The following is a 23,659-nucleotide window of genomic DNA, read 5'->3' as shown; positions in this document are numbered from 1 at the left end:
CTCTGTCCGTCTCCTGTACTACGTCTGCAGTCTCTGTCCGTCTCCTGTACTACGTCTGCAGTCTCTGTCCGTCTCCTGTACTACGTCTGCAGTCTCTGTCCGTCTCCTGTACTACGTCTGCAGTCTCTGTCCGTCTCCTGTACTACGTCTGCAGTCTCTGTCCGTCTCCTGTACTACGTCTGCAGTCTCTGTCCGTCACCTGTACTACGTCTGCAGTCTCTGTCCGTCTCCTGTACTACGTCTGCAGTCTCTGTCCGTCTCCTGTACTACGTCTGCAGTCTCTGTCCGTCTCCTGTACTACGTCTGCAGTCTCTGTCCGTCTCCTGTACTGCGTCTGCAGTCTCTGTCCGTCTCCTGTACTGCGTCTGCAGTCTCTGTCCGTCTCCTGTACTACGTCTGCAGTCTCTGTCCGTCTCCTGTACTACGTCTGCAGTCTCTGTCCGTCTCCTGTACTACGTCTGCAGTCTCTGTCCGTCTCCTGTACTACGTCTGCAGTCTCTGTCCGTCACCTGTACTACGTCTGCAGTCTCTGTCCGTCTCCTGTACTACGTCTGCAGTCTCTGTCCGTCTCCTGTACTACGTCTGCAGTCTCTGTCCGTCTCCTGTACTACGTCTGCAGTCTCTGTCCGTCTCCTGTACTACGTCTGCAGTCTCTGTCCGTCTCCTGTACTACGTCTGCAGTCTCTGTCCGTCTCCTGTACTACGTCTGCAGTCTCTGTCCGTCTCCTGTACTACGTCTGCAGTCTCTGTCCGTCACCTGTAGTACGTCTGCAGTCTCTGTCCGTCTCCTGTACTACGTCTGCAGTCTCTGTCCGTCTCCTGTACTACGTCTGCAGTCTCTGTCCGTCTCCTGTACTACGTCTGCAGTCTCTGTCCGTCTCCTGTACTACGTCTGCAGTCTCTGTCCGTCTCCTGTACTACGTCTGCAGTCTCTGTCCGTCTCCTGTACTACGTCTGCAGTCTCTGTCCGTCTCCTGTACTACGTCTGCAGTCTCTGTCCGTCTCCTGTACTACGTCTGCAGTCTCTGTCCGTCTCCTGTACTACGTCTGCAGTCTCTGTCCGTCTCCTGTACTACGTCTGCAGTCTCTGTCCGTCTCCTGTACTACGTCTGCAGTCTCTGTCCGTCTCCTGTACTACGTCTGCAGTCTCTGTCCGTCTCCTGTACTACGTCTGCAGTCTCTGTCCGTCTCCTGTACTACGTCTGCAGTCTCTGTCCGTCTCCTGTACTACGTCTGCAGTCTCTGTCCGTCTCCTGTACTACGTCTGCAGTCTCTGTCCGTCTCCTGTACTACGTCTGCAGTCTCTGTCCGTCTCCTGTACTACGTCTGCAGTCTCTGTCCGTCTCCTGTACTACGTCTGCAGTCTCTGTCCGTCTCCTGTACTACGTCTGCAGTCTCTGTCCGTCTCCTGTACTACGTCTGCAGTCTCTGTCCGTCTCCTGTACTACGTCTGCAGTCTCTGTCCGTCTCCTGTACTACGTCTGCAGTCTCTGTCCGTCTCCTGTACTACGTCTGCAGTCTCTGTCCGTCTCCTGTAGTATGTCTGCAGTCTCTGACCATTTCCTGTAGAGGTAGGTGGTTGGTAATATGAACAAGTGGATATTTATTTGGGGTTCTTAATATAGTTTATAATAGCTTTAAAAAATGAATCCAAATATCCACATTACCAATAAATATAAAAGCACATTCACAGTGCATATGGTCACTTTAGCAACATTCCAAATCTTCATACACATTATGGTAATATCTCCAATAGCAACCTAATGACAATAATAACAGTTGCAAGCAGTAGCTGTGATTACTGACACAACAGTAGCATCTCTCCCCGCTGTTTGCCACCTATTTGCCTTGGGAGAAATAATGTCTAGCTTTGTCACTGCACTGCTGTACTGTTAGACTGGATACTTATTACTCTCCTCTTTCATGTAGATACATTGTTTTGTTGGTATTACCTGCAGGCATTACCATACAATTTCTTCTGTAACACCATTTATTTCCCGTTGCTACTATTCAGGCTGACTTTCTTTTACTTTGCTACTTTAGATAGTCTCCTTTCTATCACATGAATCATTCACTATATCAATCTTTTCTCTTTCTTCTGCTATTTTTCTTGGTGCAATATTCTCCACTTGTACTCTTGGAGATATAGGTTTAATAATGATCAATTTGATGGTGCGTGTTGGAAATTAAATATACTAGTCTGTTTGGATTAGTAGTACTTTTTTTTTATAAACAATAATAATTTTTTGTCTTTATAACATTTTCATGCAGACGTGGGCAGCCATGTCATTACATTTGTAATACAGTCAAGGCAGTAACAGCTTTGGTATATTGGTATAAGAAAACACAAATACAACAGTCAATGATGGATTCATCCCCCATCCATAGTTGGTATACATTTAAATAGGGTAGGCAATGATGTAACTCTCACCCAGTCTGGACTTTAGTTACAATTAACAATGTAGCAAAAATAATAATAATAATAAAAAAAACAGAGGAAGGGAAGCAAATGAAGAGACATAAGAAAAAGAGAGCAGTAGGGAGAGAAGAAAAAAAAGGGGGATGGGGGATTCACTCACCAGTTGCCAAGACAATGTCGTTTTTCCTAGATCAGAGGCAAATAGACTGTCAACTTTGCAAAGTGTAGTTCTAATCTGCAAGATCATTTGCTCCAGAGCTTAGTAAATTAAATGTTTAGTTGTCTCCCTTACCTGAGACAAAAAGCCTTTGAGTTGTCTGCATGCCCATAATATATAAAGGTGCATGCCTTCTGCTTCTTTTCTGGTACAATGTTTTTTTTTAAAATATGAACAAGGGAGAAACCAAGTGACAAATTCCCACACACGGGATATGAACATAAAGCATAAAAAGGAGGTTCACATACAAGTACATAATAAGACCTATATTATGAAGGTATAGGCTATAGTAGACTGACTGGAGTTGGGGGCCAGTGCGTTATCCCCGAGTCATGAGATCCAGGGGCTAAGGGGATGCGGGGTTGTCCACACAACGTGGGGGGGGGGGGGGAAGCAATGAAAAATAAAGCAAAAACAGTAAAACAACAGAGAGAAAAAAAAAGAAGCACAAAACAAAAAAAAAGGGGGTGGGGAGATGATGAATCATAGGTATAGAACAGAGCAGCGGGCAAGAGGCCTAGAGACAGGAAGAAAGTGGGGAAGAGAGAAGAGGGTCCCCCAGGCTGGAGGCGGAGTCAAATTGAATCTAGAGACCTAGACTAGTCGAATTTAGATTAGTGAATGCAAAGGACCACCATGGGGCCCATACCTTAAGAAATTTTGCATGAGAGTCGTGGAGGATGCTGGACTTTTTTTCGTGGATCATAAGGGTCGACAGGGTGTTCTTTACCTCTGCAAATGAGACAGAAGGTTTTTTCCAAGCCCTCTCAATTGTTCGCTTGGCTGCGATAAATAGGTATTTGGCTAGTTTCTGTTGGTGTGAGAAAAGGCCTGGGAGTGGACAATGGAGTAATGCAAATTTGGGGTTCTTGTGGAAGGGGACATGAAATAGGGAGGATAATAGGCCAAAGACCCTTGACCAGAATCCTACAAGACAGGGGCAAGACCACCACATGTGTAATTCATCTCCTTGTTGACTGCAACCCCGAAAGCATCTATCATTGCATGATGGGTTTAACTTGGCGATACGGGCTGGGACCCAGTACCAGCGCAGGAGAACCTTATAGGCCGCCTCCAATGTGGCAGTGTTAAAGGAGCATTTTGCTATGCTGGACCAGGCCTTACTCCAGTCTGCTAAATCTATGGGGGACAGGTCATGTTCCCATTTAAGCACATAAGAAAGGGTAGTAGAAGTGCTGTCGGTAGCTAGTAGGGAGTAGATCATTGAGCTGCTGGACAATGCTGGCAAGTGTGCACAAAGGCAGTCATTTGGTAAGGAAAGGAGCCAAGGCGTCGGAGGGAAGTTATCCAGTGATGCAGCTGAATATAACGGAAGAGCTCCGCTGGTGGAGCTTCATGGGTCTCTTGAATCGAGGACCACGGGTATTAACCACTTCAATACCGGGCACTTAAACACCTTCCTGCCCAGACCAATTTTGAGCTTTCAGCGCTGTCGCACTTTGAATGACAATTGCGCGGTCATGCTACACTGTACCCAAATGAAATTTGTATAATTTTTTTCCCACAAATAGAGCTTTCTTTTGGTGGTATTTGATCACCTCTACGGTTTTTATTTTTTGCTAAAAAAATAAAAAAATACCGAAAATTTTGAAAAAAATTTTTTTTTTTGTTTCAGTTTCAAAACTTTGCAAATAAGTAAGTTTTCTCCTTCACTGATGGGCACTGATGAGGTTACACTGATGGGCAATGATAAGGCGGCACTGATGGGCACCGATGAGGTGGCACCAATGAAGTGGCACTGATGAGGTGGCATTGATGGACACCGATATGTGGCACTGATAGGCGGCACTGATGGGTGGCACTGATGGGTGGCACTGATGGGTGGCACTGATGGGCGACACGGATGGGCACTGATAGGTGGCACGGATTGGCATGGATGGGCATGGATAAGTGGCACAGGTGGGCATGGGTTAGGCGGCACAGGTGGCCATGGGTAGGCGGCACAGGTGGGCATGGGTAGGTGGCACAGGTGGGCATGGGTAGGTGGCACAGGTGGGCATGGGTAGGTGGCACAGGTGGGCATGGGTAGGCGGCACAGGTGGGCATGGGTAGGCACTGATAGGCGGCACAGATGGGAACTGATAGGCGGCATTGTATTATAATATATTGCACTAATGAATGCCAATCAGTGCCAATCAATAATGCATGCCAATCAGTGATGCCCATTGTGGGCACTGATTGGCATCCATTGTGGCACTGACTAGAATCCCTGGTGGTCTAGGGTGGCATACCTTGTCCTTGGCATCCCTGGTGGTCTGGTGGCGTCCCTGGTGGTCCAGTGTGGGCATCCTCGGGGGGGCTGTGCTGATAATCGATCAGCACAGACCCCCCCTGTCAGAGGAGCAGCCGATCGGCTCTCCTCTACTCGCGTCTGACAGACGCGAGTGAGGAAAAGCCGATTACCGGCTTTTCCTATTTACACTGTGATCAGCCGTGATTGGACACGGCTGATCACGTGGTAAAGAGTCTCCGTCGGAGACTCTTTACCGAGATCGTAGTTGCCGGGTGTCAGACTGACACCCCACAACAACGATCGCAGCGATGCGCGCCCCCGGGGGCGCGCAGCGGCTTATAATCCTGATCACGTCATATGACGTCCGGTCAGGATTATGAAACCACTTTGCCGTCGTCCATTTGCTATAGGGCGGGCGGCAAGTGGTTAAGGAAGTGACAAACTAATGAGAACCCATGGGCAGGCCACCACGAAAAAGTGTGGGGCTGTTCCGAGCCAGGTGGGAACAGAGGATTATTCAAGAGGGGCGGCAGGAATGGGGACATAAGCTTGCCTGAGTATCGTAACGAGTCCCATAATTTAAGACTGTGTATCATAAGGGGGGTAGCCACAATAAGGCCGAGATGGGGACCGGTGCTCAATTAGGTACCTCCAGAAGAACCCATAGGGGGATGTCAGATGGAGCATGGAGAGTTGGGAAATTTGAGCTGCCTGGCAGTACTTTGTGATGTCCAGAACGCCCAACCCACCCCGTAACTTATGAGCATAGAGAGTGGGGCACTTATGTGCCCGGATAAAGAGTGAGGAGTCTGTTCTGGAGTAGCTGCAGATAGAAGGCAGGGACCAGGACGGGAAGAGTTTGAAAGAAGTAAAGGCTCTTTGGGAGAATGGTCATCTTGACCGCATGGATACGGCCGATCCAGGATAAAGTGGGGAATCGCCATGAGAGCTGTGATAGTGCGCAAGAGTGGGCATTAGTTGTCAGAGAAAAGGGAAGCATAAGAAGGGGTCAGCTTGATGCCCAAGTAGTCTAGTGGGGAGCTTGCCCAATGGTAGGGGAAGAAGGATTGGAGATGTACGGCTTGGGGACCCGGGAGGGTAACATTTAGGGCAGTTGTTTTGTGTGGGTTAATTTTGAGGCCTGAAATAGCAGCAAAGCAGGTTAGAAGGGCCTGGAGGTTTGGCAGGGTAACGATGGGTTTGGTGAGGGTCAGGAGGGCATCTTCAGCGAACATGCTCAATTTATAATTGCCACCTGCGTAAGGGATGCCCCAGATGTTAGGATCTGCCCTCAGGGCAATGGCCAGCGGTTCGAGGGCAAGCACAAAAAGGACCGGGGATAAAGGGCACCCTTGCCTCGTTCCCCTGGAGATAGGAAAGGAGGGCGGGAGGCAGCAAGCATAGTGGACTGAGGCAGAGTGGGTTGAGTACAGAGCCGACAACCACGACAGAATTGAGTCTCCAAAAGCCCAACGTTGTAGTACATAACACAGATAGTCCCACGAGAGGGTATCGAAAGCTTTATATATATATATATATATCAAGCGAGAGGAGAAAGCCAGAGATTTTGCGTTGCTGCAGTAAAGTGATCAAGTGGACAACTTTCCGGACATTGTCCCCCACCTGATGGCCTGGCACAAAGCCATTTTTTTTTTATTACTATGGGCGGTGCTTTTATTGCTATTTATTTTGTGCTTTAGTATATCGTCTTAGAACACCAGACTTTATCAATAGGCAATGTAGTTGATCTAGATATTCTTATTTATATTGTTTTATGCTCTCTTATTTGTCAGCCCTGATGAAGGGATAGCTGTTTGCCCCCAATCACCTTGGCTTTATCATTTTGACTTGTTGTCAAGTTAAGTACGTTTTTAGTGGACTTAATGCAAACCCGTGGCACTCTTATCCTTTTATGTAGTGTATTAAGAAGGTGAATGATCACTAAGCCCATGTTCACATTGGTGCAACATGTCATATGATTTGTCAAGTCGCACCCATGTCAGCAATGACACTGATCAAATCTGTATGACTTTGCGGTGCCACATCGATTTGAAAAATAGTTTCTGCACTACTTTTGGTGGTTTCAGGTGCGACTTGCTTAGACATCTGTACATGAAGTCGCACAGATGTCTTCCAAGTCACACCTAAAATTGCAAGCAGCTTTGAAATCATGCCATTTCAGATGAAGACTCGCAATTTCAAAGCCACATTCAATGTGAACGAGGGCTAAATGGTTTGCTCCTTTCCAGTGTGAAGTAGTTGGTGAAAGAAGTTAACAAAGTGCCCACTGGGTGTCAGCATTCAGTCATATAAAAAGATATTGTTATTTTATTCTTTTACTTCAACCAACATACATTGTTTTGAGGTGAATGGGAGCTTGTTCTTTTGTTGAGAATGAAGAAACAAAAAGTAAATATGGTGCCAATTATTAATGTGTGACATTTACTAATATTTAATAATTACTGATTTAGAGAAGTTCTGTAATGTTTGCTTTTGCAGACAGTAGGTTTTCATTTTATTCTCTTTCATTGAAGCTGTACTGAGAGATAAAAAAAAAAGTAAGGCTGCTTTTGCAGACTTCTTAATTATTTTTTATTTTTTTTTATTTCTCTTCTATGTATTTCTAATAAAATGCTAGTTCTTTGGCCATCAAGCTGGTCCATTGGCTTCCATAATTTTTGATTCATTGACCCAGGACCAGCGTAAGTTCTGGGTCACTGACTTATGTCGTGTACACTCGATCGGACATTACGACAACAAAATCCATGGGATTTTTTTCCGACGGATGTTGGCTCAAACTTGTCTTGCATATACACGGTCACACAAAGTTGGGCGGAATTTCCGAACGTCAAGAACGCGGTGACGTACAACGAGCCAAGAAAAATTAAGTTCAATAGCCGTTGCTGCTCTTCTGCTTGATTCCGAGCATGTGTGGAACTTTGTGCATCGGAATTTTGTACAAACAATCGGAATTTCTGACAATGGATTTTGTTGTTGGAAAATTTAAGAACCAGCTCTCAAATTTTGTGTGACGGAAATTCCGATGGAAAATGGCCGTGGATAATTTCCGACAACAAGCTCCTATCACATATTTTCCAATCGGAAAATCCTATCGTGTGTACGGGGCATCAGCCTATCTAAAGCCAAAACTTTCTTTTAGCTTTGGATAGAGTGGCAAGTGGTTAGAACTCCTGTCAGGTGTTTATTGTTGCTTATGTCCCTGTTAGGGAATTACAGTCTCTGTGTGTTCTGGTGACAGTTTTCACTGGGACAGAAAGTGAGGAGAGACCAAAAATTTGAGTTTTCACCAGAACAGGAATAGAGGGGGAATGGGGATACTGATTCCATTGTCAACAGTCTGAAGGCATTTTTCTCTAAAGGAGAATTCCAGCCTGGGCTCATTTGGCTGGGCTTCTCCTATGGGTCACAGGAGTGCAATTCGTTTGGCACTCCTTTGACCCGTTTTCAGCAGAGAGCGGTCTGAGGTCCCCTCTCTGCTGACGTCACACAGATAAATCCAGGCACCACGTCATCCGGACTCTAGGAGTTTGGATCAGCCAGGTGCCTGGACTGATGGCAGTCTCTGCCTCTCAGTGAGCTGGTGAGATGGCCGCTCCCCACCCCTCCACAGCTCAGTGCTAAAATGAGCATGGAGGAACAGAGTATGAGAGCTGCTGATTGACAGTCAGCATCTCTCCGCTCGAGCAGGTGAGAGAACCGAGCCATTGGCGATGTTCAGTTGCTCGGTTTTCAGTGAAGAGGCGGATGGGGGGACAGATGCTGCATCCACCTAGGTAAGTATGAATATGGGATAAAAAATAAAATCCCATACTCCTCTTTTAATACAGGAATTGAAGGGAGATTTTTCCCATGGAGGCTCAGAGGGAAAAAAAAGAAAAACTGACAGGGTTTTATACAATTTCTTACCACATCCAAATGAAAAGAAACATTTTGGCTTTATTCGTACATTAAAGTATATAAGCCGCTGGACCAGCAGTGGCAGCCTACATGTTTATCTCAGTGTGGAGCTGCATATCAACTCAGAGCAGGTTTTCTGATGGTGACAACATTGGACCATGCCTGCATAATGTGTTTAAAAATAACCACTTGTAGTCACAATTGGGGGGTAAGAACAGAGCTTTGACACCATATAGCAGGAAGTGCCTACACAAGGACAATTTATGTTAGGTTGGCCAGTCATATCTAGGGCTATGCAGTCAGCAGGAAGCTTTCCTGATTGGTAGGTCTGGCTCAGTGGGGGGAGAGTTGAACCTCTGTAGAGAAGCCACAGCTTCCACACAATAAACCTAAAAAAGAAAACTAATATGGCTCCAACATCTAAGTGGGGGAAGTCTCCCCTTTGTAGTTGTCACTTAAACAAATATTCCTAGTACAAGGTTCATTGTAATTTTGCTGAACCGTTAAGGTTGTGAACAAGCACAATAATAAAAAGCACAATACAAAACCCAATGCTTCTTGCATGTTGCATAGAGAGACTAATAAGAGAAAAATCACAGAGGGTACAGTACCATTTGAAAAGGTTATTAAAGTTCATTTCATTGAGAAGTTCAAATAATCAGACTTGTTTACCAAATCAAAGAAGGTCAAATAAATCAGAAAATAACACTCTAATGCAGTGTTTCTCAACCCTTTATCAGCCAAGGCACCCTGCAAAATTATGGATGGTCTCTAGGAACCCATTCTAAAATGTTAAAAACGATTCTAATAGTTTTACATGATGCAGCAACATCAACACATGTAGGACACACATAGGACACCCAACATTAGAGGCGATTTATTCTTACAAAGCAAATACACTTTTGCACACTAGTATTCCAGTGTTTCTCCTCTCCCTCAGTTTCTCTCTATCACTCAGCTAGCCCCAGTGTTTTGAGGTAGAGGGTCAAACAAGAATGGTGTGCAGTCAATCAACACCCTTTATATCAACACTGATGATATCACTGGTTGTTAGGACGCCAGTGGCTGGAAGGTTGAAATGGTGCACAATAAAAACCTGTAGCTTTGTGTAACTAAAAGGCAGGCTTCATCCACCTGCTGGCTTGTATACATTTTTGGGAAACTTTTATGCCGTGTACACACGGTCGGAATTTCGGCCAGCAAAAGACAGATGAGAGCTTTTCGCCGGATGCAACTGTGTGTATGCTCCATCGGAATTTTGCTGGCCGAATTTCCACCAGCAAAAGATTCAGAGCAGGTTCTCAACTTTTCTGACGGAAAAAGTTTCAATTGGAAATTCCGAACGTATGTATGCAATTCCGATGCGCAAAAACTTGCGCATGCTCAGATTTAACTACGAGATGAAAGCTTTTTCCGACCAAAATTCCGTTTGTGTGTACGGGGCATTAGGCGTTTTGCCTAGGCATCCTGTTTGAAAAAGGCTGCTCTAATGCATCTCAGGTACAACTTTTATTTGTGTGGGTTAATAGTTACATAGTTAGTCTGGTTGAAAAAAGACACAAGCCCATCTAGCTCAACCAATAAAAAATAAAAAAAATAAAATCATACAATTCTATATACACAATACTATATCCACAGTTGACCAGAGGAAAACAAAAAAAACAGCAAAGCATGAACCAATTTGCTCCAGCAGGGGAAAATAAAATTCTTCCTGATCGCTCGAAAAGGCAATCAGATATTCCTTGGATCAACTTTACCTATAAATGTTAGTATTCTGTTATATTATGTACATTTAGGAAAGAATCCAGGCCTTTTTAGTAGTAATAATAGCGTGACCATGTTATTTATATAATCTTTATTTAAAGTTTTCAAATGTACAAAAAAAAATCTAAAATGCAAAAAAAAAAAAAAAAAAGGGGAGGAAAAAGGAAAAAAAAATAACACAACCCTGAAGAATGGTCATCATTTACATACAGTTAAATATTAACGAAGACCGTGAGTCTAATCCAGGGGTTGACAAATTTGCTTTGAATTTAGGAGCCAGTTTTTTTTTGTTTTTTTTTTAGAGTGGTATGGATTGTCAGCTCCCGGGGTAAGGCCACTCATTTTCACCCCCTATCCCTAACTCACAATGGAGCACCCAGTCAATAACTCCATTGAAACGCTGTTACATCAGGGTTATGGGCTGACCAGAAAGAGTAAGGCTGGCAACAGATGGCATTGGCAGGTGGCACTGGCTGGCATTGGCAGGTGACACTGGTTGGAACTGGCAGGTGACACTGGTTTGGAACTGGCAGGTGGCACTATTGACACTGGCAGGTGGCATTGGCGGTGGCACTGATTGGCAGGTGGCACTGGTTTGGAAGTGGCAGGTGGCCCTGGTTGGTGATGGCAGGTGGCCCTGGTTGGCGGTGGCACTAGTTGTCACTGGCAGGTGGCACTGATTGGTGGTGGCACTGGTTGGTGTTGGCAGGTGGCACTGGTTGGCGGTGGCACTAGTTAGCACTGATTGGTGGTGGCACTGGCAGGTGGCACTGATTGGCAGTGGCACTGGTTGGCACTGGCAGGTGTCACTGATTGGCGGTGGCACTGGCAGGCACGTGGAACTGCCAGATGGCATTGGCAGGTGACACTGGTTGGCATTGGCAGGTGACACTGGTTTGGAACTGGCAGGTGACACTGGTTTGGAACTGGCAGGTGGCACTAGCGGTGGCACTGATTGGCAGGTGGCACTGGTTTGGAAGTGGCAGGTGGCCCTGGTTGGCGGTGGCACTAGTTGTCACTGGCAGATAGCACTGATTGGCGGTGGCACTGGTTGGTGTTGGCGGGTGGCACTGGTTGGCGATGCACTGGTTATCACTGATTGGCGGTGGCACTGATTGGCGGTGGCACTGATTGGCAGGTGGCACTGATTGGTGGTGGCAGGTGGCACTGGCAGGCATGTGGAACTGCCAAATGGCATTGGCAGGTGACACTGGTTGGCATTGGCAGGTGACACTGGTTTGGAACTGGCAGGTGACACTGGTTTGGAACTGACAGGTGGCACTATTGGCACTAGCAGTTGGCACTGGCGGTGGCACTGATTGGCAGGTGGCACTGGTTTGGAAGTGGCAGGTGGCCCTGGTTGGCGGTGGCACTAGTTGTCACTGGCAGAGAGCACTGATTGGTGGTGGCACTGGTTGGTGTTGGCAGGTGGCACTGGTTGGCGGTGGCACTAGTGGGCACTGATTGGCGGTGGCACTGGCAGGTGGCACTGATTGGCGGTGGCAGGTGGCACTGATTGGCAGTGGCAGGTGGCACTGGCAGGCACGTGGAACTGCCAGATGGCATTGGCAGGTGACACTGGTTTGGAACTGGCAGGTGACACTGGTTTGGAACTGGCAGGTGGCACTATTGGCACTGGCAGTTGGCACTGGCGGTGGCACTGATTGGCAGGTGGCACTGGTTTGGAAGTGGCAGGTGGCCCTGATTGGCGGTGGCACTAGTTGTCACTGGCAGATAGCACTGATTGGCAGTGGCTCTGGTTGGTGTTGGCAGGTGGCACTGGTTGGTGGCACTAGTTGGCACTGATTGGCGGTGGCACTGGCAGGTGGCACTGATTGGTGGCACTGCCACTGGTTGGTGGTGGCAGGTGGCACTGGTTGGTGGTGGCAGGTTGCACTGGTAGTGGCAGGTGGCACTGGTTGGCACTGGCAGGTGGCACTGGTTGGTGGTGGCACTGAGTGGCGGTGGCAGATGGCACTGGCAGGTGGCACTGACAGGTGGCACTGATTGGCACTGGCAGGTGGCACTGATTGTTAGTGGCAGGTGGCACTGATTGTCACTGGCAGGTGGCACTGATTGGCGGTGGCACTGGTTGGTTGTTGCAGGTGGTATTGATTGGCGGTGGCACTGGTTGGTACTAGCAGGTGGCACTGATTGGTGGTGCCACTGGTTGGCACTGGCAGATGCCACTGGTTGGCGCTGGCAGGTGGCACTGGCAGGTCTCACACGGAGCACTCTGTTACTGAAATGTAACAGAGGAGCTGTCAGAATTGAGCTTAATGTTGGAATGGGCGGGTCCTGGCTGGGTGGGCGGGTCCTGGCTGGGTGGGCGGGACTCAGCAGCTATTAAACACCGGCCAACGATTGGGCTGCTTAAGAAAAGGGGCGGGGCCACATACACGTAGCGGCCCGCCTAGATTCCACTGGCTGGTGTTTGATAGTTGCTGGGTCCCACCCACCCCGACATCAAGCTGAAATCTGACAGATCCTCCTCTCTCCATTGCTTGTCAGTTTCACACACTTAGCGCGGCGCCTCTGAGTGTGGAGGAGGACGGCAGTCAGTGTTAATGCGCTGCATGTCTGGGGCATCAATAGTGAGAGGGCTGGTGGCAGCTTAGGCGTCAGGTTGCGATTTCTGGTCGCATTGGCGACCTGGCGCCTGGGGTTTGTCGAGCCCTGGCCTAATCAATGTTGTAGAATCTCTATGGAATGTGACCATGTTATTTAAAGGGTAACTCCACCTTTGTTGAGGGAAAAAAAAAACATCCCCCCCTCTGGGTGATCTATGTACATTACAATGATTTCATCAAACTTTCTTGCAGAATCCTACCTTTTGTATCTGAAGGAATAGCTGTTTGATTTTCTGTGCCCATGTACTGTATGGGAATGAATTTATAATTATCAATCAGCTGCTCCACCTGCAGAGCTCTAATGAGGAAAACTGCAGGGTCTGCATCCCTTTAGACGTGTTTTTTTTTTCCTTTGAAAAGGAAAGGATAACATTTAATTACAGTATGACTTGAGTTGCAATTGTATAAACTACCGTATATTATTTCTTTTTATTTGCTCATTTCTTTTTGACAAAAATGGAGTTACCCTTTAAATTATACATCTGTATTGTATACAGCCTTTGAAAATTGCTAATATGCTGTCTAATGCTTTGTGAAGTTCTGTTTCCAGCAATGTTGTGTGCAGCCTGATATCTGTGAGTACCCTCTGCTCTATTCTGATGAGCTACAAGCAAATGTCCCCAAGATACAGAATGCTCATCCAGAGCAATGCAGACAGTACCCTCTAGTGGTTGTCATGAAAAGCTGGTTTACAGAAGAAATGGATTCAAACACATGGCCATGCAATGTTGCTGGAGAGGGAATGTAATTTCAGTAGTGGTAATCCATCAGATAGACATTTTTTTTCATGAAGCAGTAACTAGCAAGAATGAATAATGTTGGGTGCAAATGCAGTTATACTTTAAATGGAGCAAGATCTATTCTGTTGAAGAAATCTAAGAAAATAGAAAGCAAGAATATAAAGAACAAGATAGAGATGGATGATGAAAAGATGTGCAAGCAAAAGGAGGATAGAATGAGATAAAACAAAAACAAAAGGAGAGGGACGGTGAAGAGAGTAATTTCCCTTTACCCCATGCGCCAAAACAAGTCCATGGCATCAGATTATTGTCTGTAAGTGGATCATATACAATATTAGTAAGCCAATGATATCAGAATTTTAAGTAGTATAATCTTTAGCACAGTTCTTGGACATCATTCCAAGTAAAAAAAAAAAAAAAAAAAAAAATGGTGAGTCCAGTGATATTAAAATATTCTCCTCAATTTCAGAGGTGCAGTTTATTCTGTTTAGCCATTTGATTAACAAAAGATATTTCCTTTGCCTCCAATACCAGTAATCGGGAATTTGATTGTGTGTAGTAAGTGAATAGTGCAAGATTTTTTTTTCGTAGAGAAATTAAGGAATGGTGAAGTAGGTATGATCCTGGATCAGAGGTGATAGCGATTGTGTGAGGAAATTGTAGACGGGGTATGATCACCAAATGTGGTGTACTGAACTAGTGTCCTGGCCACATCTCCAGCAGAGGTGTAACTGGGTGAAATTTATGTAGTACCTGGTACATTTCCACCTAGTGCACTGCAGAATAAAATAAGATGTTATTATTATTCAAAAAAATGTCTATTCTGTATAGCAACAGTAATCTCTGGTTTAGAGGGTAACTGTTAAATATATGAGTCTCAGATCTGATGTTCTACTCCAGGGATATGCAATTGGCGGACCTCCAGCTGTTGCAAAACTACAAGTCCCATCATGCCTCTGCCTCTGGGTGTCATGCTTGTGGCTGTCGGAGTCTTGCTATGCCTCATGGGACTTGTAGTTCTGCAACAGCTGGAGGTCCGCTAATTGCATATCCCTGTTCTACTCTATCCTTTCACACATGTGTCAACCCTTCCACACTATGGAGCAGAGTTGCTAAAACTGGAGAGTGAAAAATCTGGGGCAGCTGTGCATGGTAGCCAATCAGCTTCTAACTTCAGCTTGTTCAATTAAGCTTTGACAAAAAAACTTGGATAATGATTGGTTTCTTTTGCAGGGCTGCACCAGATTTTGTACTCTCCAATTTTAGTAAGGCCTCTTTCATCCGTGATGATCCACCCCGTGAACATCCGCTTGCTCAGCGGGGATCACTCCGTTGATCTCCGCTGAGCAGGAAGATGACAGGTCTGTCTCTGCACACTGCGCAGGGACGGACCTGTCAGAGTGCCGCTCTCCCCTATGGGAGATCGGATGACGACGGACCGCAGAGTCCATCGTCATCCGATCTGCAGATGGATGGAAATAGGGCTGCAACTAACGATTATATTCATAATCGATTAGTTGGCCGATTATTGTTTAGATTAATCAGTTAATAACCTTAAATTAATAAAAAAAAGAAGCTAATTTTGCTGCGATTTGAATTTTTACATATTTTTTTGGCCAATTTGTTGTTGGGCAGATTAAAAAAAACACAAATTGCCGCAAAAACGCATTATTACATTGCTTTTCTGCAGCTTCTCCATTGAAGTATATTGAACCAAAATAGCACAGTTTTGTGTTAAGTCCTTGTCTTTTCCAAATACGCAGCAGCTGAAAAAAATCATGGAAGTGAACGTGTCCCATAGGAAACCATGTCAATGAACTGTAGTGTGTTTCTGCAAAGAGCATCACAAAACAGAGGTGTGACCCAGGCCTGAGATGTTTAGTAACATAATGGGGTTAAAGAAACTAAAATTAGTACAAAAAGAGCAAATAATCGCTACTGTAAGGGGTTAATTTTTTACCATGGGACAGTGAAAGTAAATTTACAGTAAGAAGAGAGAGGAAGGTCAGGCGGGGAAATCAAATACCCTGAGGCACCACATCCCAATAGATAATTTGGAAAAATGGAGGTAGAGAAGGAGGGATTATTGGGATGCTAATATTACTGATGCTGAATTAGACCGTTCATTTATGCACACAGAATGCATTAAGCTAAAAAAAAGACTGCCTTTACAATCACTTTAATGTTCTTTTTTTAAATGGTGATACAACTTATATAAAGAATAAAAAATATCTATTCCCCTTTGTTAGTTAGGCACCACAATAATCCCTCCTTCTCTATCTCCATTTTTCCTAATATTTACAGTAGCGATTTGCTCTTATTGTACTATAAAGGGCTAATAAATTATTTTTTTTTTAACCCCATTATGTTAGTGGCCGATTAATCGATTATGAAAATAGTTATCGATTAATTTCATAATCGATTAGTTGTCAATTAATCGATTAGTAGTTTCGGCCCTAGATGGAAAAGTAGGTTTTTCCTCCGTCACATTTTTTCGGGTTGGAGCGGGTCGGATGTAACCGCTGACATCCGACACTCCATAGAGGTCTATGGAGCATCCGTTCAGGTTAGCCTAAAAAACTGGCAGGCGGACCTGAACGGATCGTTCGCCTGAAAGAGGCCTAAATCTCCCCCTATGGCTCTAAACCCACAAAGGTGTATATTGTTGTCAATTAATAAATATATACAATAAATGACACTAAGCAGTTGTGAATAAACTTTGGCTGCTATATTAGAGTGAACACTTTAAGTATATCTCAAGTTATATAGGGCTAATAATTAAAGCAAACACACGTGTATACAATAAAATTGCACCCAACAAAAGAAGTGAGTACAAACATAACAAGACCACAATCAAAAATCTATGTAAACTTTCCTTTAATGAGTTGTCTGTGTGTGTGTATAGGCCAATGGTATATTGTTCTAAAATTTCCACCACCATAAGAATCTTAATATACCCCTTAGGCTACTTTCACACTGAGGCGCTTTATGGGCGCTACAGCGCTAAAAATCGCAAAGGGCTTTCAGACTGGAGCGGTGCACTTGCAGGACGATACAAAAAGTCCTGCAAGCCGCATAGTGTATTCACCGCTCCTAAATCGCCCCTTCCCATTAAAAATAATGGGGCAGCACCGCTAAACCACTGGCATAGTGCTGCTGCAGCGCTGCTATGCCGGCGGTTTTAACCCTTTTTTGGCCGCTAGTGGGGGTTAAAACAGCCCTGCTAGTGGCTGAATTGCACCAGTAAAGCGGCGCAATTTTTTAGCTGCTAGCGCCCGCCCCAGTGTGAAAGTAGCCAAAGTGTTCCCTTCACCAAACTTAGGCATGCTTTTTTGGTAAGTGCATTTCCGATATTGCTATAGAATAGGCAAACACAGCTTGTACAGGCTTAAACAGATGGGAATTACACCTGCCAGAATCTCCACTAACTGCAACAATCCCATTTCATTACAATGGAAAGTTTGTACTCTGTGGCACTCCTTTGGTGACCACTGTCAGCACTGATTTTTATGAAATAAGATAAAGTGGCTATACAACAGGTAGTTGCCTCATACAGTATCTCACAAAAGGGTAGTACACCCCTCACATTTTTGTAAATATTTTATTATATCTTTTCATGTGACAACACTGAAGAAATGACACTTTGCTACAATGTAAAGTAGTGAGTGTACAGCTTGTATAACAGTGAGAATTTGCTTTCCCCTCAAAATAACTCAACACGCATCCATTAATGTCTACACCACTGGCAATAAAAGTGAGTACACCCCTATGTGAAAATGTCCAAATTGGGCCCAATTAGCCATTTTCCCCTCCCCGGTGTCATGTGACTCGTTAGTTTTACAAGGTCTCAGGTGTGAATGGGGAGCAGGTTAAATTTGGTGTTATCCTCTCTCTATCATACTGGTCACTGGAAGTTCACCATGGCACCTGATAACAAAAAACTCTCTGAGGATCTGAAAAAAGAATTGTTGCTCTACATAAAGATGGCCTAGGCTATAAGAAGATTGCCAAGACCCTTAAACTGGGCTGCAGCACGGTGGTCAAGACCATGCAGCAGTTTAACAGGACAGGTTCCAATCAGAACAGGCTTTGCCATGGTCGACCAAAGAAGTTGAGTGCATGTGCTCAGCGTCATATCCAGAGGTTGTCTTTGGGAAATAGATGTATGAGTGCTGCCAGCATTGCTGCAGAGGTTGAAGGGGTGGGGGGGTCACCTCGTCATTGCTTAGACGTTGCACACTGCATCAAATTGGTCTGCATGGCTGTCATCCCAGAAGGAAGCCTCTTCTAAAGATGATGCACAAGAAAGCCCACAGAAAGTTTGCTTAAGACAAGCCGACTAAGGACATGGATTACTGGAACCATGTCCTGTGGTCTGATGACACCAAGATAAACATTTGGTTCACATAAAAAAAAGGGGTTTGTGGGACTTTGAGTAAGGCTCAAGACACCTGGTAGGAGAAATTGTGAAATTGTTTAATTGTCATATTAACAAAGCATACCTCATAAACATATGATACATGGTTGAACATAAGTATTTTTATCTATGTACAAATCGATGGCATAAAAAAAAAATAATATTCACACATCTGAAATTACATAGAACTCCATGGAGGTATTTAGTATAAAAAAGCCAAATCGCAAACCTTCCTCACCCCTTTTTGGGAACCTGCATGATCTTCATGCGATTTTTCACCTTTTTAGTCTCTTTTCTCGTTTGCGATTTGTTTTCTTTTACTTTGTACCCACTATACTTTTCCAGGCAACAATGAGTGTTAGTTTCTTATCCATGATTACGTATGGGAGGAGCCCAGAGAGTGTTGGGTGTTACTTATACCCCCACTGGGAGTCTTGTTCACCCTCTGGCTTTTCTCTTCACACATGCACATCATGTCTCAGAGCATGTCTCTGTGCGATGTCACCAGGTAACTATCCCAGTGATTTCCTTTCTATCACCAAGACTGCACACCACCTTGGTTTTTTTTCACGCTTTCCCCTTTGGGGTATTGCATGATTTTCATGCAATTTTTCACTTTTTATTTTATTTTTATGTGATATATTATTCCCTTCACTTTGTATCTGCTATGCTTTTCACTTGTTAAGGCAATAATGGGTGTTGGTTTATAGTTCATTAATACTGTATGTATATATCGGTACCATTCACACATATTGGTCCAATATCATTTACAGACCTATTTGGAATTTTCCCCCCCTTGCCTATTACATTTGGAGGGTGTTCCTAGGGTATGTTGGTGCGCTCGCTTCTTCCTTGGGTTCAATCCCTCAGCTCCCGGGACTCGCAGATCCTGACTTCCAATACTGCTTATCTAGAACAATTTATATGTAAGTATTCCAGGGAGATACACATCTTGTTTCCCCTTGCCCCCCCACCTTGTTTCTTACTACCTGGGAAAAACATTAGATTCTATTTCAGGGATATGCAATTAGTGGACCTCCAGCTGTTGCAGAACTACAAGTCCCATGAGGCATAGCAAAACTCTGACAGCCACAAGCATGACACCCAGAGGCAGAGGCATGATGGGACTTGTAGTTTTTGCAACAGCTGGAGGCTAATTGCATATCCCTGTTCTATTTGGTACTTTTTTTCATTTTTTTCAGATATGCTATGTGTTTTCTCCTGATGAGTGGCGACTGGCCACGAAACGCTTATCAATGTCATCATCTTCCCAAAACATAGCTTGATCTCAACTGTGATTCATTTGTATTGTATAACCCATTTGTATCCATTACTCTATAAGCATTTGGCTTTTTATACTAAATACTTCCATGGGATACTATGAGATTTCAGATACGTGCGTGTGTGTGTGTGTGTGTGTGTGTGTGTGTGTATATATATGAGTTCTTCTTTTTTTTTTGTATGCCATCGCTTTTATATCATGTTTATGAAGTATGCTTTGTTTATATGCCAATTAAACTATTTTATAATTTCTCCCACCACACGTCAAAGTCCCACAAACCCCTTTCTTTTTTCTGATTTACGGACGGAGGTGCACATGCACCTCATTTAATGTCCCTAAACCCCTTCTGCTTCCTTATTTGGTTCAGATGGTTTCCAGTGTGTATGGCAGCACCCAGGTGAGGAGTACAAAGACAAGTGTGTCTTGCCTACAGTCAAGCATGGTGGTGGGAGTGTCATGATCTGGGGCTGCATGAGTGCCATGAATGCCAAAATGTACAATGACATAATGAAGCAGAGCATGATCCCCTCCCTTCAGAGACTGGGCGGCAGGGCAGTATTCCAACATAACGACCCCAAACACACCTCCAAGACGACCACTGCCTTGCTAAAGAAGCTGAGGGTAAAGGTGATGGACTTGCCAAACATGTCTGCAGACCTAAACCCTACTGCGCATCTGTGGGGAATCCTCGAACGGAAGGAGAAGGACCGCAAGGTCTCTAACATCCACAAGCTACTTGATGTCGTCATGAAGGAGTGGAAGAGGACTCCAGTGGCAACCTGTGAAGCTCTGGTGAACTCCATAGTTTCATAGTTAGTTAGGTTGAATAAAGACACCAGTCCATCAAGTTCAACCTGAGTGTCTACAATTGTCCCTATCCCTGTACATTGCACACTCACATAGGTCCCTACCCTTAAGGAGCCCACAATCCAAGGTCCCCATTCATATACTATGGCCAATTTTTTTTTTTTTTTGACTGAAGCCATTAACCTACCTGCATGTCTTTGGATTGTGGGAGGAAACCGGAGTACCCGGAGGAAACCCACGCAGGCACAGGGAGAACATGCAAACTCTAGGCAGGTAGTGTCGTGGTTGGGATTCGAACCAGCGACCCTTCTTACTGCTAGGCTGAGAGTGCTAACCACTACACCACTGTGCTGCCCATGTCCATGCCCAAGAGGGTTAAGGCAGTACTGGAAAATAATGGTGGCCACGCAAAATATTGACACTTTGGGCCCAATTTGGATATTTTCACTTAGGGGTGTACTCACTTTTGTTGCCAGCGGTTTAGACATTAATGGCTGTGTGTTGAGTTATTTTGAGGGGACAGCAAACGTACACTGTTATACAAGCTGTACACTCACTACTTTACATTGTAGCAAAGTGTCATTTCTTCAGTGTTGCAGTATCGCACAAAAGTAAGTACACCCCTCACATTTTTGTAAATATTATTATATCTTTTCATGTGACAACACTGAAGAAATGACACTTTGCTACAATGTAAAGTAGTAAGTGTACAGCTTGTATAACAGTGTACATTTGCTGTCCCCTCAAAATAACTCAACACACAGCCATTAATAGTTACAAAAATGTGAGGGGTGTACATGCTTTTGTGAGATACTGTATATTTAGGAGTAATAGAGACCATTATCTGGGAGAAGTCTCTGACAGAGGATCCAACTCTTCACCACTTCATCCAAGTATTAAAAAAAAGCTGCTTGGGAATAAATATCACAGTTCAATCCAACACAGTGGCTGATGCAGTTCTTTGCAATGATTGCTGGAATCCTGCTGTTCTTTATATGATCAGTAGGGGTTGCGCTTTATAACAAAAAACTGGCACATTAAAATGCTGTCACATCAAAGCTGGTCTGCTGTTTCAAATATTGTTGACAGAAACATATGCTGATTTTAATTGGAAGTTTAAATAAGTTACTAATCCTTGGAGAATTATATACCTTCTTCCCAGTATAATTTAACCTGGTAAGGTAAATTTTGTGTGCAAAAATGTTGCACCTATTTTTGTGCCTTTCCCTGGATTTGCCTGCGTTCTTCCATAAGAAAGAAGGCTTGATATTTTTTGACTGAGGCAAAGAAGAATTGTAAAATTTATTAGTAAATCCAGTTTGACTTGCAGGGAATGTGTGCACAATAGAACACAATAATATAAAATTACTTGGCTTGCCCGGTTTCTCAACAAGTCATTTTGAAGCAATAGGAACAGATCCAAGAGTTTTAATAAGATCTGGCAGCTTTGACTTATTTTAGTGACACTCAGTTGAGTTTGGATTGGAAGTTTTTATTTCTATTAGACTTAGGCAGGCTACTTCTGTATGTATATGGTCCGTTCTCCTTTCTTTTTTAGCTTCCTGTCAAATGACATTGTCAGTGCTTGCACCAAATTCATGTACCTGTCACCAACAGGTGTACTGAGGAAGAACAGTCCATACTGGATACTCCTTCCTCAGTGCACTCCACCTCTCCCCAGCCATTGCACCCCTCACACTGACCAGCAAGCCAACACGCTGAAAAAAAAAAAAAAAATAGAACAGCAAAAGATGATTTCTGATCACCCTATTGTACTTTACATGTTGCACTTTGCATTTGAGAAATAATACGTTGTATTAAATTGAATTTTATAGCCTCTAATTAAAAAAAACATGTGATATCCAGTGTGTGTGTGTGTGTATATCTATATATGTGTGTGTGGATCGATATATATATATATATATATATATATATATATATATATATATAATGTGTGTGTGTGTGTTAGATTTCAAAAAAATCTTGCTTATCTCTGGGCACTCTCTTTTTCTACAGAGGCGAAGGCGGCAGAGGAAGCGGGAATGACTGTGGCTTTAGTGGTGAGACCTGGTAATGCAGCGCTAACCGATGAGGAAAAAGCCAACTACCCCCTTATAACCTCGTTTGAGCAGATAACTTTGCACCCTGTACAATAACTTTTTTTCTTTTACATAAAATAAATTGAAAAGCATGAAACATAACAATGTCTATTTTTTTTCCTTTTTTTTTTGAATGATGTAAAATCTCCAGAATAAACATAAAGATACAGTGCCTTGAAAAAGTATTTATACCCCTTGAAATGTTCCACATTTTGTCATGTTAAAAACAAAAACTTAAATGTATTTTATTGGTATTTTATGTAATAGAGCAACACAAAGTGGCACATAATTGTGAAGTGGAAGGAAAATGATAAATGGTTTTCAAAATGTTTTACGTATATCTGAAAAGAGTGGCGTGCATTTGTATTCAGAACCAATGGAGTCAATACTTTGAAGAACTACCTTTTGCTGCAATTACAGCTGCAAGTCTTTTTGGGGATGTCTCTACCAGCTCTGCACATGTAGAGTGACATTTTGGTCCATTCTTTGAAAAATAGCTCAAGCTCTGTCAGACTGCATGGAGATCATCTGTGAACAGCAATTTTAAAGTCTTGCCACAGATTCTCAAATTAAATCGAATCAAACATGAATATGCTTTGATCTAAACCATTCCATTGTAGCTCTGGCTGTATGTTAAGGGTCATTGTCCTGCTGGAAGGCGAACCTTTGCCTCAGTCTCAAGTCTTTTACAGACTCTAACAGGTTTTCTTCTAAGATTGCCCTGTATTTGGCTCCATCTACATTCCCATCAACTCTGACCAGCTTCCCTGTCCCTGCTGAAGATAAAAGCATATCCACAACATGATGCTGCCACCACCACGTTTCACTGTGGTGATGGTGTGTTCAGAATCATGTGCAGTGTTAGTTTTGTGCACACATAGTACTTTGGTTTTATACCAAAAATTACGTTTTGGTCTTCTTCCACATGTTTGTGTCCCCCCTCATAGCTTCTTGCAAACTACAAATGGGACTTAAGGCTTTCTGTCAACAGTGGCTTTCTTGCCACTCTTCCATAAAGGCCAGTAGATTTATGTATTACACGACTAATAGTTGTGAACAGATTCTCCCACCTGAGCTGTGGATCTCTGCATCTAGAGTTACCATGGGCCTCT

At 44.0% G+C, this 23,659-nt stretch overlaps 1 protein-coding gene across 2 annotated transcripts in view; it reads left to right on the top strand.

Moving 5' to 3' along the window:
- Positions 1 to 22,652, top strand: part of ENOPH1 (enolase-phosphatase 1) — a 75,723-nt gene extending 53,071 nt beyond the window's left edge. The window contains exons 6-7 of one of the 2 annotated variants that reach the window (XR_013272253.1): positions 19,133 to 19,285; positions 22,465 to 22,652. Coding sequence is in view for 1 of the 2 variants with exons in the window: in XM_077476164.1 (XP_077332290.1) it covers positions 22,465 to 22,604 (140 nt within the window). In the remaining variant the exon portion in view is untranslated. The remainder of the gene's footprint in view (positions 1 to 19,132; positions 19,286 to 22,464) is intronic. The other variant, XM_077476164.1, reaches the window with a different exon arrangement.
- Positions 22,653 to 23,659: the final 1,007 nt, after the last annotated feature.

This window comes from Lithobates pipiens, unplaced genomic scaffold (assembly GCF_037356315.1).
Source record: "Lithobates pipiens isolate NorthernLeopardFrog02 unplaced genomic scaffold, aLitPip1_a1.2 Scaffold_13, whole genome shotgun sequence".
NCBI lineage: Eukaryota > Metazoa > Chordata > Amphibia > Anura > Ranidae > Lithobates > Lithobates pipiens.
Note: the sequence above shows the minus strand (reverse complement) of the source record. Positions and strands in the feature narration are given on the sequence as shown.